The sequence below is a fragment of the Phodopus roborovskii genome, unplaced genomic scaffold, assembly GCF_943737965.1.
Source record: "Phodopus roborovskii unplaced genomic scaffold, PHOROB, whole genome shotgun sequence".
NCBI lineage: Eukaryota > Metazoa > Chordata > Mammalia > Rodentia > Cricetidae > Phodopus > Phodopus roborovskii.
In genome coordinates this window covers 4,239,878-4,255,582 of record NW_026125295.1, presented here as the reverse complement: position 1 = coordinate 4,255,582, position 15,705 = coordinate 4,239,878, and the positions used below count along the sequence as shown (strand labels likewise).

Here is a 15,705-nt window from a genome sequence, read left to right as displayed (position 1 = left end):
GTGTGTTGCTCACATCGAATACAATCTCCTGGCCATCCCAGGTGGTTTCCTGGCCTGTTTGTTACTCTCCAGTGCTCTGGCAGAAATCAAGGCAGTACCCTGGCTTCTCTCACCTCTTAGGGATCAGATGGAGGGATGGGCAGAGGCAGACAAACCAGCAGGTGGCAGCCTGGCCTCTCTCCCTTCTATATGGATGGTTGGTTGTAAGCCCCAGGTAATAGGGAGAGTAACATATGCCAGCTCCATTCACCTCCAAAGAGGCTAACTCTGGCTGATACAAAGGCTGTGTCGGGCAGGATTCTGTTCCCTGTGTTTACAATGAAACCCAGCTTCATGTGTGTTCACTGTACGCTCAGCCACACACGCTCACACCCTTGCTTCACAGTCTGCTTCTGGAAAAGCCTCGTCTAGCAAAGAGTTCCTGTGTTTTGAATGCCAACTGTTTCTGTTTGATTTCTGTTGCTGTGGCGGCAAGGAAGAGTTGGTTTCAGCCCACAACTTCAGGTCTTATGTTGTGGGGAAGTCAAGGCAGGCACCTGGTCACATTTCAGTGGAGAGCAGAGAGAAATGGGTGCTTCCTTGCATGGCATTCAGCCTTCTCTACCCTTACCTGGTCCAGAGCCCTAAGCAGGGGATGGTACGGCTTATTTTCAAGCTGGGTTTTCCCACATCAATTAAGGCAGTTACATTACCAGACTGAGTCTCGGGCCTCAACGGTAAACCCTGACACTGCCTGGAGCTCTCAGAGGACCCAGAGACCTAGGATAGAACCAAACATGGCTGGAGGGGGAAAATGTCAATGTAAAGATACCTAACAATATTCTGCTGTACTCATAGACTGGCGCCTAGCCCAACAGTCATCACAGAGTATTCATCTAGTAACTGATGGAAACAGACCCACAGGCAAACATTAGGCCGAGCTAGAGGAATCCTACTGAAGAGAGGAAGAAGGATCGTAGTAGGAGCCAGATGGGTCAAGGCCATCACAAGAAAATCCGTAGAAACAACTAACCTGGCTCATGGGAACTCACAGAGTCTGAACTGACAACCAGGGAGCCTGCATGGGCCTGATCTGACCTAGGTAGGACCTCTGCATATGTGTGACAGTTGAGTAGCTTTGTCTTCTTGTGGGACTCCTAACAGTAGGAGCAGGGGCTGTCTCTGACTCTTTTTTTGTTTGTTTGTTTTTTAAGACAAGGTTTCTCTGTGTAGCCCTGGCTATCCTGGAACTCGATTTGTAGACCAGGCTGGCCTTGAACTCACAGAGCTCTGTCTGCCTCTGCCTCTGCCTCCCAGGTTCTGGGATTAAAGGCAGGCACCACCAGAGACAGGCAGCCTGTCTCTGACTATTTTGCTGGTTGCCTTGCCCAGGCTTCATGCAGTCCAGGTGCCTAGTCTTACTATAACTTGATATGTTATGCTTTGTGAATATACATGAGAGGTCTCTTGTCTGAATAGAAACAGAGTGGATGGGGTGGGGAGGCAGAGAGAATATGGGAGGATCTGAGAGAAGGAGGAGGGGGGAAACTGAGGTCAGGACGTAAAATAAACAAACAAGTGAATGACAGCGCCCTGCAAGGATGAAAAATACAGCCTAACTCTTCACTCACCCCAGGAAGCTAGAAGCTTAAAAACACTAAATACCTTAAATTCCAGTCCTGTCCTCAGCCAGGCACTCCTTGCCGCTTACCTGACTTTGTAAACTGCTTGTGAAACCCCCGCCCCAGTAACCTAACCTAACTGCCACTTGTCACCCCACCTAGGAGCCCGCGCAAATGCAGACCTCCAGGGCTATAGAAAACCGATTGGTCTATAAAGCGCAGGCTTGGATGGTTTAAATTGATTGGTCCGCACCGCATGGGCTCTGGATGCTTGCTATGAGATGATGGGTTTAAGATGCTCGGGCTTTGTTGTAGCCCTATGAAAGCTGTCTCGATTCTGTACTCAGGCTCCTCAGTCTCTACCCCTGCGTGGCGCATGACTGTGGACCCCAGTGCACTTGGAATATAAAAGACCTCATGCTTTTACATCAAGACCGCTTCTCGTGAGTGGTTTGGGGGTGTCGCCTTTCTTGAGTGGGAGCGTGAAGTTCCACGCTCTGCAGGCCTTTCAGCCCCACAAATATCATCACAGGCCAGCCTCATATAAATGACTACTCACTTTGACTCTCGTCCCAGTGATTCTAGATTGTGCCGAGTTGACAATTAAAACTCACCATCATACCATGAACCGCCTTAGGAAGTTCTGCAAATCCAGAAATGAGGATTGGTGGGGTTGATTAACCTGCCTAGAGAGCACACAGCTGGGGGGGGGGGGGAGGTAGCCCATTCAGAGTCACTGTTGAGATGCATTGCAATGCAGCTTCCCTTTCCACCAAACTCCGTGGCCTCCCCCACGGGGAGGGGAGACTCACCCTCACAACAACAGAAGAACAATTAAGTGCGGACTGACACCCTGTATCGAACACCTCTTGGCAAAGCCGTCATCATCCTTCCATTCGACAATTACTGTTTGAAATTCTCCTTTGTTGTGCCATCAGCTTGAAAAATAAGGACACTAGCTAGCATTACAAAACTCAATTTTTCATAGATTTTCTTTCTCCTCCATCACTACTTCATACAAATTAGGCACTGAAATAAAACAGAGTAACGGCATAATAGAACATTTCATGGTGAAAATACACACAAAGGAGATGGGTCGTTTGTTTGGTTTTTTTTTTTTTTTTTTTTTTTTTTAAAGTTACATCTGAAAGAGCAGATATAGCATAAAAAACCAATTAAGTCGAGCTGATTCTAAAAGTCAATACACAGTATGGGGTGACCGCCCACAGCACAGCACCCACTGTGCTGAACTAGAAGGAGCCTGTTTGTTGAGAACTGCAACAGGGGTCCTTCATGTTACATACAGTTCACAGGTAAACGCAACAATGGGGAAATCGTGACTGAGGCTGACCTTTGAACTTCTGATGGTGCCCCCTCTACTTTCTGGGTGCCTGGCATCACAAGCAGGGGGTGCTGGGGTGGAGTCTGTGCTAGGTAAACAGCCCACCATATGAGTTACATCCCCACTCCACAGAATGCATTTTGATAGCTAACAAAGGCTTTGGTAATACCAAGTGAGTTAGAGAGTTGCTTCCAAATGCCTAAATGCTTAGCTTGCCCCCAAGGAAAGGAAAATACTAATGGAAGCAACTACAAACTTTTGGGGCCAGCAAGATGGCAGAGCAGGTAAAGGTGCTTGCTGCCAAGGCTAAGGACCCAGACAGTAAGACTGATGCTCATACTTGTCCTTTGGCCTCAACACATGAACATGAAAGAAAGAAGAAAAGAAAGAAAATACATGTGGTTTTATTAGCATTTTGTGGCTGTGTTTCTTATATTTGTTTAGTCACATGCCCTAACAATATGCACATAAAGAATACTCTGGGATGAGGGTGTTGAGAATACTTGAGTTTCCCTGGGCAGATGGCATTTCTAACTAAATACTTCGCCACATTATATGTCACTAGTCAAACGTTGACCTTATGGGTACAAGTCAAGTAAAGTTTTAGCCCTGTAACAAAATTATGATAGCATGTTAGGGTTTTGTGTTTTGAGATGAAGTCTTACTTGCTATGATGACCACACTGGCTTTACATGCAGGGCAGTCCTCGCCCAGTGTACTGAGTGCTGGGCAACAGGTGTGAGCCACGACACATGGCTGTAAAGAACATTGTCATCCATTCGTTATGTTCATTGCCATCGCAATCAGCGCAACTGTGACCACCGGGAAGAGACCTTCAACAAAGTTGAGTCTGTTGACCTTCCTTCTCTCACAGAAGGCGGGGCCAGGGCGGGTCACTAGAGCCTCAGACGAAATTCAGTCACAATTAATTCTGCCCTAGCTGCAGGGACAGAGGTGCCAGAGTGTTTGGACAGTGAAAGGTTAACTGGGGGAAGGTGGTTCTACTGTGTCAGCTTTTGTGAGCCCTCTGAACATGACACTTGTTACCATCTTAATCCAAGCACTGACACAGAGACAAAAAAAAACCACGGGAAGCAGGAGCTGTGTTGATACCTGGGCAATCATCAATAACAGACCAACACCATGATTCCATTGAAGCCCGTTGGTTCCCTGGGCTTAAGCTACAGTGAGGGATTATTGCTTCTAGGAACATGAATGAGGAGTCACTTATAGAAGCATCGATGAACCCCCCAAAGCTGTGCCACTGAAACAGTCCCTCAGGCATAGGAGATGACTTCCCCATAGTGGCATAGATGGCGCTCTGTCCCTCCGGTTAGATGTCCACCCTCCAGACTCTCTATCGCTGCTTGAGGCCACTCTCATGACACCGTATGTAGCTTGGGCAGCACTGCATGGGGAGTGAAGGAGAGGTGGAGTGGCAGGAATCTCAGGTTGCCCTCTAAGTTCTCTTACCCCCCCTTCTACAGTGCAGGAAGTCCACTAGTGGACTCATGTGACAGCCGCCTGGCTCCCCAGTACAGTGGACCACCATTTGTCTCTGCCTCCACCCTCCTCAGAGAAGGACCTTGGAAGGTTCAAGGATATGTGTGTGACTCATCTGAGTCACCTTGAGGGCCTCGAAGCAGCCCTCTCTCTCCATCCAGCCTCGGAGGCCATCGCCTCAGCATTGACGGGGCTATCACATGACCTCCTCCACGAGGAAATGGTCCTCAACGCTGCATTAGTTATGTTTCTTATTGCTCTGACACATAGCTAACTACAGTACTATAAGGAAGGAAGGAAGGGTATATTTGGGCACAGAGTTTGAGGTCATCCATCATGGTGGAGACGGCCTGGTATCAGGAGCGTGAGGCAGCCAGTCACCTTGCATCCAGGCAGGAGCAGAGAGGTGAGTGTCAATGCTCAGCTCTTTGTCCTTCTACAGCCCCAGTCCAGGGAATGCTGTCACCCACATTCAAGGTGGGTCTTCCCACCTCAATTAACCCAGTCTAGAAACTCCCTCACAGATACACCCAGATTTCCCACGCTGCGTCTAAATCTCAATTTGACAGTGAAGATAAACCCTCCTGTGTGCATCCTGTGTGACCATAAGATACCATAGAAACCAAATGTTATCCCCAGAATGACTTAATCTCAGGTGATGGAACATACAAGGGAGGCTCTCTCTCTCTCTCTCTCTCTCTCTCTCTCTCTCTCTCTCTCTCTCTCTCCTCTCTCTCCCCTCTCTTCCTCTCCTCTGTCTCTTTATTCCAAAGTGAAGATGTTCTGTTGACTTATTGACACTTCCTCTTGTCTTTGGCCTCACAGGTAACCTTTCAAAGCACACCAGACTCTCTTTGCGCTCTTGACCAGTTGTGACTTTGCCCTTTAGGCCTGGTGTGGTGAAGAGAAAATAGAATTATTTAGAAAGCTCTGCCTCAAGGCAACCGCCTGCCTTATGAAGCTGTCATCTTGCTGGAAAGTGCCCATTTTGAGCACTGGCATCTACAGTGCCCTCCTCTCTCTTTGTTTTCTGCCTACAAAGATCATAATCTCTCAGAGGCAGAGAGGTGAGTTGCTTGCATGCGGAGCAGAAGAAGCATGTCTTAACTCTGAAAGTGTCTTATGCATGGAAATGCTTTCAAACTGGATCATAGTGGAATTCAACTATGCTGCAAGTAAACTAAGAACTGAATTATAGTCTCAAGTAAGTGGGATTCATGGGCATCAGCTGTGTCTCCATAGAGCCTTTCAACTCACTCACAGTGGGGAAAAGCATACATCACAGTGAGCCACCCCTTACCAGCCCTGGTACTGACCCTCTCAGTGGTGCTGCTCATGGACACAGGAAAAGTAAAGCCTGCAAAGGAGGTGCTGGAGAGATGGCCCGGAGGCTGAGAGCAGGTTCTGATCTTCTAGAAGACCCCTGTTTGGTTCCTATCACTCTCTGGGGGCTGCTCACAACTGCCTGTTATCTCAGTTCCAGAGGACTAGAAACCTGCACTCATGTGCACCACACAACACACACACACACACACACACACACACACACACACACACTGATGCCTGCAATCGTGAGCACACACACACACACACACAGACACACACACATATGGACGCCTGCACTTGTGTGCACACACATACAAAGAGACACATACACACATAAAAACAAATCCTTAAAAGTGAAAAGGCTACAACAGGGAAAATATTGGTACCATCCCTTCCCCAAGGCAGAGGCTGGGTGCACACCCAGTGCCAGGTTACAAGAAGAACGCTGACATTTCCAAACAACCTAGCCATAAAATGTTATCAGCTACTTCAAATCCTGAGCAAGGCCTGTGATTATATATGCAAACATTTACATAAACTATTGCTTCATTTTAATGTGCCTTCCATGGAAGTTTCTTAACTGATGAAAAAGTAAATCAACTATCTAGGACATACAACAGAGTGGAGAAGAGAATAAGAAAATGACAGGACAAACGTCCGTGCAGCAGATGCGCATTAACCATTAATTACTCTTCGGGTGGACCTGGGAGAAACAGCCTGACACTGTGTACCGTCCCAGCCTTCCGTGGGCTGAACCACCAGAACAAGAGACAGCAGGTAATCCACATTTGAAAATCAGCAGTCAAGACGTGTGCCAAGTGGTGTCATTTTGTTCATAAAAAGAGTATTAGGCCAAACCCCTATGAGAGGCCTCCTTGATTCCTTTCCCAGGGAAATCTGCCTCACCAGCTGTGGGAGGCGTGGCCTGAAAACAGGTGGCATCAGAGGCAGGACAGTCCTGAGTTCCTTCAAACCACCAGAGGCAAAAGATCTATCCAGCTACTCCTGGAGAGGTGCCGTCTCTACCATCTTAATTGTCAGGGGAAAAAAAATCCTCCTTTTTATTTTTTCTGCTGTGTGCTCTCTGGGTGTGGCTTCGGTTCCGAGAGAGAAGAATACTCCAAGTATTCTTTTCTTTGTTAAGGTGCACAGCTTTAAACCCAGCATTCTACTCCGGAAGTAGAGGCAGTGGATTTCTGTGAGTTCAAGGTTAGCCTGGTCAACAGAGGAAGTTCCAGGACAGCTGTGGCTGCTAGAGAGAAACCCTGTCTTGGAAAAACAAAAAACAACAAACAGAAGGAAGACAAAACTCAAAGGTCTCCTACCCCAATGCAATGTATTTGTTACATGAGAGGATTTAGTTAAAGGAAGCCTTACTTCAAACCTGCTTCCCAAAGAGATTCATACTTACTCCTCCAACCCAATACAATAAAGATTTGCGTAACAATCAGGGGAGGAAATGCTTGACTGCAATGGGCGGCTAGGAGCTTTAGAGTAAGCCCAAAAGACCTGGACACAGCTGCTCCAAGAGCTAGTTCCAAGACTTCCTAAGGTAGCCTGCTGGACCCTGCCAGAGCCAGCATCATAAGTCCATTCAATGTACAACCTCTGAGCTCCCCAGAGTTACACTGTGTGGAAAAGACCAGCCTCCAGAGGGTCTCCTCATCTGCTCTCCACATCCATGATGTAAGGAGTGTGGTCCCTGGAGCCTCCCAGAAACCTCACCTCATCCTTTGCTCCCAGCCCGAGTATGGCCCTAAGAGTGCCTTGCTGTTTTCTCAACAGCAATAAGAGACCTGAAAAGGGACCCGCGCCAGGGAGATGGTTCAGTGGATAAAGGCACTTACAAACACTCCTGAGGGGCTGATGTTTATACCCACAATCCACGTGGTGGAAAGAGAGAACTGACCCCCAGCGGTCATTCCATATATGTGCCTCACACATGGTGTGTGCGTATCCACATGCTTATGGGTGCACGCGCGCGCAACAAACCAGTAAGTAAATAAATAAATAGATGTGTGTGTGGAAAGAAAGAATGAAAAGTGGCCAAGGTGGCCATTTGTCAAAAAGGCTAAATACTTGCAGTCCCTGAATTCTTTCAGCTCCATCTTATGCCTTAAAACACTGTTCCTCTTTCCCCAGAACGGCAGGGCTCCCTTTCCGGATTGCTGTCTATGTTTCTAATTAATTTCCACCCCGTTGCTTCCCTCTGTCTTGTTTATGATAACTGAAAGGGCGTAAGTGTTTAGTCCTGAGAATGAATGAGAACACATTTCAGAATCCAATGGAAGGCCATTGTTTTGGACAACAGAAATGACGGCCATGGCTGCGAGAGGGGCTGCAGCCAGGGCAGATGAACACAGCTTGTGAGGTTGGCTGAAGATGGGTGAGAAAAGCACCCCACACGGAATAAAACCCCCAGCTCAAGCCTTCCCTCCAAACATTTTTAACATTTATTTATTTGGGGGGGGGGCACCCAGAGGAGGAAGTCACTTCAGGAAATACAAAATAGTAGAAAAAGCTTGAGAGAGACCCACTTTCCCCCTAATCACAGCCATGACTCTGATTCCTGGGCGTATCTCCTTTTGAACTCCAGTGGTATTTTGTATAAGTGGGTTATTCCTTTTCAACCGACTGAACTTACCAAACACACTATTTTGCAATCTACTATAATTTAAATAACTCAACATTTGCACTTTTCAGAAGAATCCCTAGTGCTAAATATTTAATGCCTGACAACATTTTACTATTACTATTGAGTGGGAGGAAAAGATAATCGCTTTAAATTTTAATGAAAAAGTTCAAAAACAAACTATAAGAAATATGTGAGAATTTTTGAGCAAGATCCACAAAGGCTTTAAATACCAAAACTCTGGAAAATTACCCCATAATATATCCCATTGCTACTATTTAAAATAATCAGCAAATGAAAGCATGCATTTTAACTATCTTGTTCTAATGCTTAATGAAATTAATGGAAGAAACTGGAGCTGAATATGAGACATTTAATAGGATGCTTGATTGTCTAATAATAAGCCTGATGGAGAGGATTATTTTTGTGCCAGCTTCTAGATCTTCAGGATAAGTTTTAGGAGTGCACGGTGGGTGGGATGGAATCCATATGCAGAGGAGTCAGAGAGGTGAGGTGATGTTTTCTAACTGTGAATCCCTGGACCCAGGGGTCTGCAGAAGCCAGACAGGGTATCTCCCACGAGCAGCTACAGAGGGTACAGGAGTTAAAGTTCTACGGTAGAAACGAGACAGAGCCTGGGAAAGATAGAGACCTGGGATAACAATATCTAAGAAGGGCTTCTCAGAGAGAAGGCGGCGGTGGGGGAGGGAGAGAAAGAGGGACACACGCAGAGACAGAGACGACAGAGACAGAGATAACAGAGACAGAATGCTCAAGCTGTTCAGAGCCATCTGAAGCTGCTGCTGTAGCCTGCTGCAGACTTGGGCCATGAGAGCCACCTTCTTGTCATGATTCAGGGGTCCAGCCTGGTACACCGCCACCACCCCTGTAGACGCTATAGAGAGACGAGGGGAGAGAAGCTGGAGATGGTTCCGGGGGTAAAAGTGCTCACCGTGGAAGCGCAAAGACTGGAATTCCAACCTCCCGCACCCGTGTGAAATGCTGCACATGACAAAGCCTTGTAACAGAGCTCTGGGGACAGGGTGACGTGGGGTGGGTGAGTAGAAAGGGGGTTAAGGTGATTGGGACAGTGGGCCTAGCTCCAGGTTCAGTGAGAAATGCCATCTCAGGGAAGTAAGGGGATAGATTTCTGTAGGGCTCCTGATACAAGGTCAAAGCCAAGAGCTCCCAGCAGGCGATGTAAGTCAAGCACTGGCTATCATGAGCGGTAGCATTGCTACGGTCCATCGCAGCTTCCATGATAGACAGAACCCACCACACCTCTGCATCTCATAACAAGCGTCATAGCGAAAACAGTTAGTGAGGATGAGCATGTGCGGAAAACAGGGCACTGCCTGGCGTCTATGTCTCCCTTCCCCTTCCCCAGAGCTCTAAGGCCACTTTGCTGCAATCCAGGATGCTAGACCTCCGGATCCAGCTGCTCTGCCCATAGAGAACTGATCTTTGGCTTGTGGCCGTTTTAAAACAGTCAGGCTCTTGCCCCAAACAGACAAGAAACAGTTACAAATCCATGCATTCCTGAACTGTCATAAAGCATCCACATCACAAAGGATGGGATGTGGAGGGGGGGGCCAAAGGCCCCCCCTTAACGGCAATGCCAGCAAAGCCATGTGTTCATGATGACAAGAGGTTGGGAAATTAATATTCTTAGTCGCTGGCTTTGACTAGCTGTTTTTCTTATTTATTTCTTTTTCAATTATTCATAATCTCTTTTAAAAGTCAGTTGCCCTAGTTTTTTGTTTGTTTGTGTTATTTATTTATTTATTTATTTATTTATTTATTTATTTTGTGATTGTTTGACACCGGGCCTTATATAGCCCAGCGTGGCCTTGAACTCCTTATATGGCTGAAGATGACCTTGAATTCTGGATTCTCTTGCTTTCATCTCCTAAATTCTGGGATTATAGGCTGGAGCCAACACAGCAGCCTACTGTGCTATTTTGTATCACTGGGAAGTTAGAGATGAAATGTTCAAAAATAATTAGGGGGTCAAGTTCAGCAGAGTCAGCTGAGAGGAAGGCCCAATTGCCCAGTGACTACTGCTCCTATCCACACTCTTCAGAGTGTGCACTTACCACACCCGGCTGCTTCCTGACAAGATCAGCTCCTTAGCTCAGCCAGCAGTGGCTCTTGAGGATTAGCCACCAGAAGAGTGGCTCTCACAGTCCTTTGCCAGTGATCTTCCAAAGTCTTTGCGTGATTTATATCCTGTCCCCCACAAATTAGGATCCACATATTTTATCCTCTACCATAGTTTGGTTAAGCTACCAACTGTATGCGAATTTTGGGTTTCAAAGTCATGTCTACTGTTTGGTAAAGACTTATACATTTTTCCTATTGTGAATAACTCCAATCAGGAAAAGAAAAAGGAAATATGTGTTCAAATTTTAAATGCAACAACAAATAGGGATAAATGCCTCAGGAAACTGCATTATCACCCGAAGCCATCTACTACTGCCTTTCTTTTTCCTCCTGAACGGGCGTCTCACTGTAGCCTTAAACTCACTGTGTAGCTTAGGATAACCTTGAACTTCTGATCTCCCCCACCCTCTAGCTAGAATTACAGCTATAAGCCACCACACCTTGTTTTATGTGGTGCTGGAGACCAAACCCAGGACTTCCTGTGTGCGGGGAAAGCCGCTACCAGCTGAGCTACAGTCCCAGACCCATCACTCTCCCACTCGGTCACCTCACCAAGCAAGTGTACTTGGAACGTGCAGAGTCCCTCCATGCACCTGCATTGTTCTAGGTTCTAGGAAGGCAATCCGTGTAAGTGATCCTCGTGCTTCAGGAAGGATTGCAGAGCCTTCAAAGATACACACACACTCGGAAGAGAACTATGAATGACAAGGTGATGCTGCGCTTACTGAATTACTCACGCAGACTCAGAGCAGGGGCAAGCAAACATCTGGAAGCTCCTTATGCTGGAGTCACATGGGTCAAGTCGTTTCTGGAAAACCGCCCTCCCAACAATCACTCTGTGAGTTCGTTTCCTGCTCTGCTCCAATGTATGAAGAAATTTCTCAGCCCTGCGGAAAACCCAGACTACAAAGACCAGGGGAAGTGTGGACGGACATTGATGGCAGTCACCCGAGTGCCTGGGGACACATGGGTGTTGTGGGGAGCACTGCAGAGCCGGCCAGGAGCATGGAGGAGGGGAGCACTGCAGGGTGCCCAGGAGCACAGCGGAGACGGGAGCTGAGCAATTAGCAACACCAGTTGGTTCTCTTAACTCTCAACAGTTACTTCCTTAGCTCCACCTGTAACCTCTGAACATTAGCTGTCTACACGTGCAAAGCCCACGACTGCCATACCCCCTCCATGTTTTTCCTGATTGTCACAGTAATTTTCAGTAGCAGCTATTTTTATCCCTCTTTGCCAATTGAGAAATTGGGGAGGTGGCTCAGTCAGCAAGGTGCTTGCATTACAAATGGGAATTCGCTCCCCAGAACCTATGTGAAATAATATCAGAAATGGGGAGAGGGAGATAGAAAAATCCCTGGCGCTTTCTGGTCAGTCTAGCCAACGGGTGAGTTCCAGGACAACAACCAACTCTGTGTCAAAATAAGGCAGAGAGCACCCAAAGTTGACCTCTGACCTCCATATACGTGCACTCCCAAGGGCACACACATGCACAAACAATTGAGGCTCACGGGACTTAAGCCATATTTCCAGAGATACGGAATCCCTTCATTCCTACAGTTGGCCCAGGAGAACAGGTATGGTCTCTGGGGTCTGCCGACCCATCTACCGTGGCCAAGAGGGGTTATGACCTGCCCTGAGAGAAGGGCTATTACAAAGCATGCCCTATCCCTTGGATCCAACTTGTCTACCATGCTCAGCAACCAGAAGGTTCTCCCACATGTCATCTCTCACTCCCATAACATGAGAGTCTCATCCCAGACTCCTCCCTGGTGCCTTCTGTGGTCCTTGAGAGGCAGGCAAGGGATGTCACTCCAGGGGATCTCCTCACATTAGTGCCCTGCAGAGTCAGAGGTTAGCTGCTAGGATGTGGACACTGAACTAAGCCCTGGGGTGGAACTCATAATAGCTTCCTTCCTACCAACTTACTAATGGGCTTAGATAAGATGATCCTGGCAGCTTGTCAGAACAAGGGCAGAATCACTTGCCCCATGATGGACTTTGCCCAGGTTGGGTTTCATTCAAAGATGTCCAACCCACACCCCACGGGACACATGCACACCAGCATGGCTACAAATACAGCCTCCACACAAAACTGATTGCGACGTTACTTAAAATACTGGCAGTGCTTCCATCAATAATTTTAAAACTGGATTTGACAGTGTTCATAGAAACTTGGATATAAATGTGGCCCAGAATCACCAAAATGTTGACTACCCCTGAACTAGGGCTGGAGAGGTGGCTCATTAGTTAAGAATACAAAGTCTGACAGGCATATCCTATATCTGGGACAACCAGACAGACTGAGAATTAACCCTGTACATCTCTCAGGAATTTAGATTTAAAATTAAAGGGACTAAGGATGTGTTGGTAGAGAGCTTGCCTAGCATGCACAAAGCCCTGGGTTTGATCCCCAGTCCCACATAACACTGCGCACGGTGGTGCATGTTCATAATACTCAGGAGGTAGAAGATGGAGAGTAAGTAGTTCAAGGTCATCCTTAGCTATCTAAGTGTTTGCAGCCAACCTGAGCTACCCACAAGATGCAGTTGGAGAGTTACCTCTTGGCTGGCAAAATGCTTGCCTTGCGTGAATGAGGAGGTGCGTTCATTCCCTAGAACCTGTATAAAATGTAGTATATACATATATAAAATATTATATACATGGCTGTGATGGTACATGCTGTGATCCCAGAGCTGGAGGCAGGAGAGTGTCTTGGGCTTGCTGGCCAGCTGAGTCTATTTGGAGTGTTCTATGATAATGTGAGAGAGGATGTCTCAAAAAACAAGGAGACACAAACAACACCTTCAATGATTCCTGGCCCCCACATCTGTAATCATGTGTTTGTACACTTGGGTATAAGTGCACCTGCACATGCCACACATGTAAATATGTGGCAGCATTTGAGAGAGAGCACACATACTCGTGCACACACACACACACACACACACACACACACACACAGAGCAGATCATTTGTAAAGTGTGCGGAGGTAGTTGTGGTAGGCACTCACCTTGAAGCGGTAAATGGTGGAGGATGAGCTACACAAGGTTTCTCTCGGCACAGGAGTCCTCGCCTGGCTAGCCACTGAACAAAATACCCAACTCTGACTGTGGCTAGCCTGTCCCCTGGCACGGTTACCTGACTACCCGAAGAACAGAAGCCCCAGGGGAGTTTTTCAACTCCAAAGAGGCCTCATTAAGCCATGCTCAGCACCTTCCCAAAGGGTCTCATACAAAGAGGAGTTGCTCTGGGAGGAGGGCTCCTAAAAGGTCAACAACTCACCAGTGAGTGAGAATTTGAACAATAGTGACCTTTCAGAGTGGAGACAAATGCCTGGAGCGGGCAGCACAATGTTAGGGGGTCCAGCCTGACGTCATTTTGCCCATTAGAACACTTATATCTCTGTAGGTTAGTGTTGACAGGCTGGGGGCATCTCATCTCACGTGCAAAGTAGTCCCAGATCCTCCCCTGGAAAAAGTTAGGAAATACTGTTCTAACGATACAGAACCAGGTGATATCTGAGTTATAAAGACTCCTCTACCGGCTCAGCATTAAACTAAGACTCCGGTTTTTATGATCCTGCTGGATTGTCTGTGGGCACCCCGGGACTGCTCAATCCTTGTCCCAAAGCGGGAGCTGCACTGTCAGTCTTTCTGGGAAAGCTCTGGCTGGCACCCTGGCTGGGAGCTCAGGCAGGAGAGTGAGCCTTAAGCAGATGCCTTCATTAGCTTGGTATTCCATCCCCCAGCCTCAAAAGTATCCTGCAGAGTTCCCCGAACTCCAAAAAGTTAACTGGAGAATCAACAGGAAAAGTCTAGAAAAACGAAAAACAAACAACAAAAAACCAAAAACAACTATGAAACTTGGGACTTCTGACACAGCCTCTCTGCTTAACGGGGAGGAAATCAATCGCCTGTGTGCTGTCTTCTAGGTCAATTAACTAGCAGCTGCAGGACTCAGAAGCCCAGGGAGAGGTGGTGGTTACCTTGCCTGGTGCCCTGAGAGTCACAGCCGTCCTGGCTCATCGCGGCTCCTGGCTTCTCTGCTGGGGCTGTAGCGGGGCTCGCTCTGGATCTCACAGGTGAAGGCAGGGGCAGCTAGGGACCAGGACAAGCCTGCCACTGCTCTGCTGTACCCAACGCAGACTGCAGCACCCGCCTCCTGAGGCAGCTTGAGGTTCTCTAAGAAGACACGGTTTGAGCCAGGGCCAGCGTGTCTCCACCCTTTCTGGAAGGTGGGGAATGGGTGCCCGGGGCTGGTCACTGGGACAGGCAGAGAAGCTCATCAGCCTCAGGGGAAGGGAGGGACAGCAAGGCAGTGAGTGGGCCAGGTCTTAGTCCCTCCCCCCACTATCCACCTCCTCTTCTTGCCCTTCCTCCCACCCCATTCCCCTGTTTTTGTTTGTTTGTTTTAGGACTCAGTCCTAGAACTCTATGTAGCTCAGGCTGGCTTGGAGAAGCACTACATGCAGCTCAGGCTGGCCTCGAACTCTCAGCAATCCTACTGCTTCACTGATGAGAGTATAGCAACAGCTCTTTGGAGAAACTGCCTTAAAGGGTCTGATCTGGACACACAAGTCCCAACCAAGGTAAATATGATACTGCGTGTTCCCGGTACGTTCTGGGAACCTATTTTAAGGCAGCTGCAGAGCCCATTCATTTAGGACTGCCCTGACATTTAAGAGTTGTACACATGAGCCGTTTTTTTCTTCCCCGACTTCAACCTTTTGCTGCTGCAGCATCTCAAGTTTGGGACGGGCAAAGCGGGCAGCAGTTTGCTCTGGGATGGTAATTGTATTAGCTGCTTATCTCCTTGCTGGGACAACATACTGACAGAGGTAACACCCATCCACCTGGGAAGCAGGGTTTATTTAGGCTCAGGTTCCAAGAGGGGAAAAGTGTACCCTGGAGGGGACAGCAGGCCTGTGAGGCAGCTGGTCACACTGCTGTCAGGAAGAGAAAGGGGAGGAACACTGTCCCTGGGCTAGCTCTCTCCTTTTTACTCGGTCCAAGACCCCAGCCCTTAGGCCGGCACTGCCACATTCAGGGTGGATCTTTCCTCCTGGGTTAAACTTTTTCTGGAAACGTCTCAGACACACCCGGAAATATGTCTTCTATTTGGAACTAGGCAGACAC

At 47.8% G+C, this 15,705-nt stretch overlaps 1 protein-coding gene across 1 annotated transcript in view; it reads right to left on the bottom strand.

The window, feature by feature from the left end:
* Nucleotides 1–14,666, bottom strand: part of Gadl1 (glutamate decarboxylase like 1) — a 167,366-nt gene extending 152,700 nt beyond the window's left edge. Inside the window, exon 1 of the mRNA XM_051202041.1 lies at nucleotides 14,556–14,666. Within this exon, the coding sequence (XP_051057998.1) occupies nucleotides 14,556–14,595 (40 nt within the window). The 5' untranslated portion in view covers nucleotides 14,596–14,666. The remainder of the gene's footprint in view (nucleotides 1–14,555) is intronic.
* Nucleotides 14,667–15,705: the final 1,039 nt, after the last annotated feature.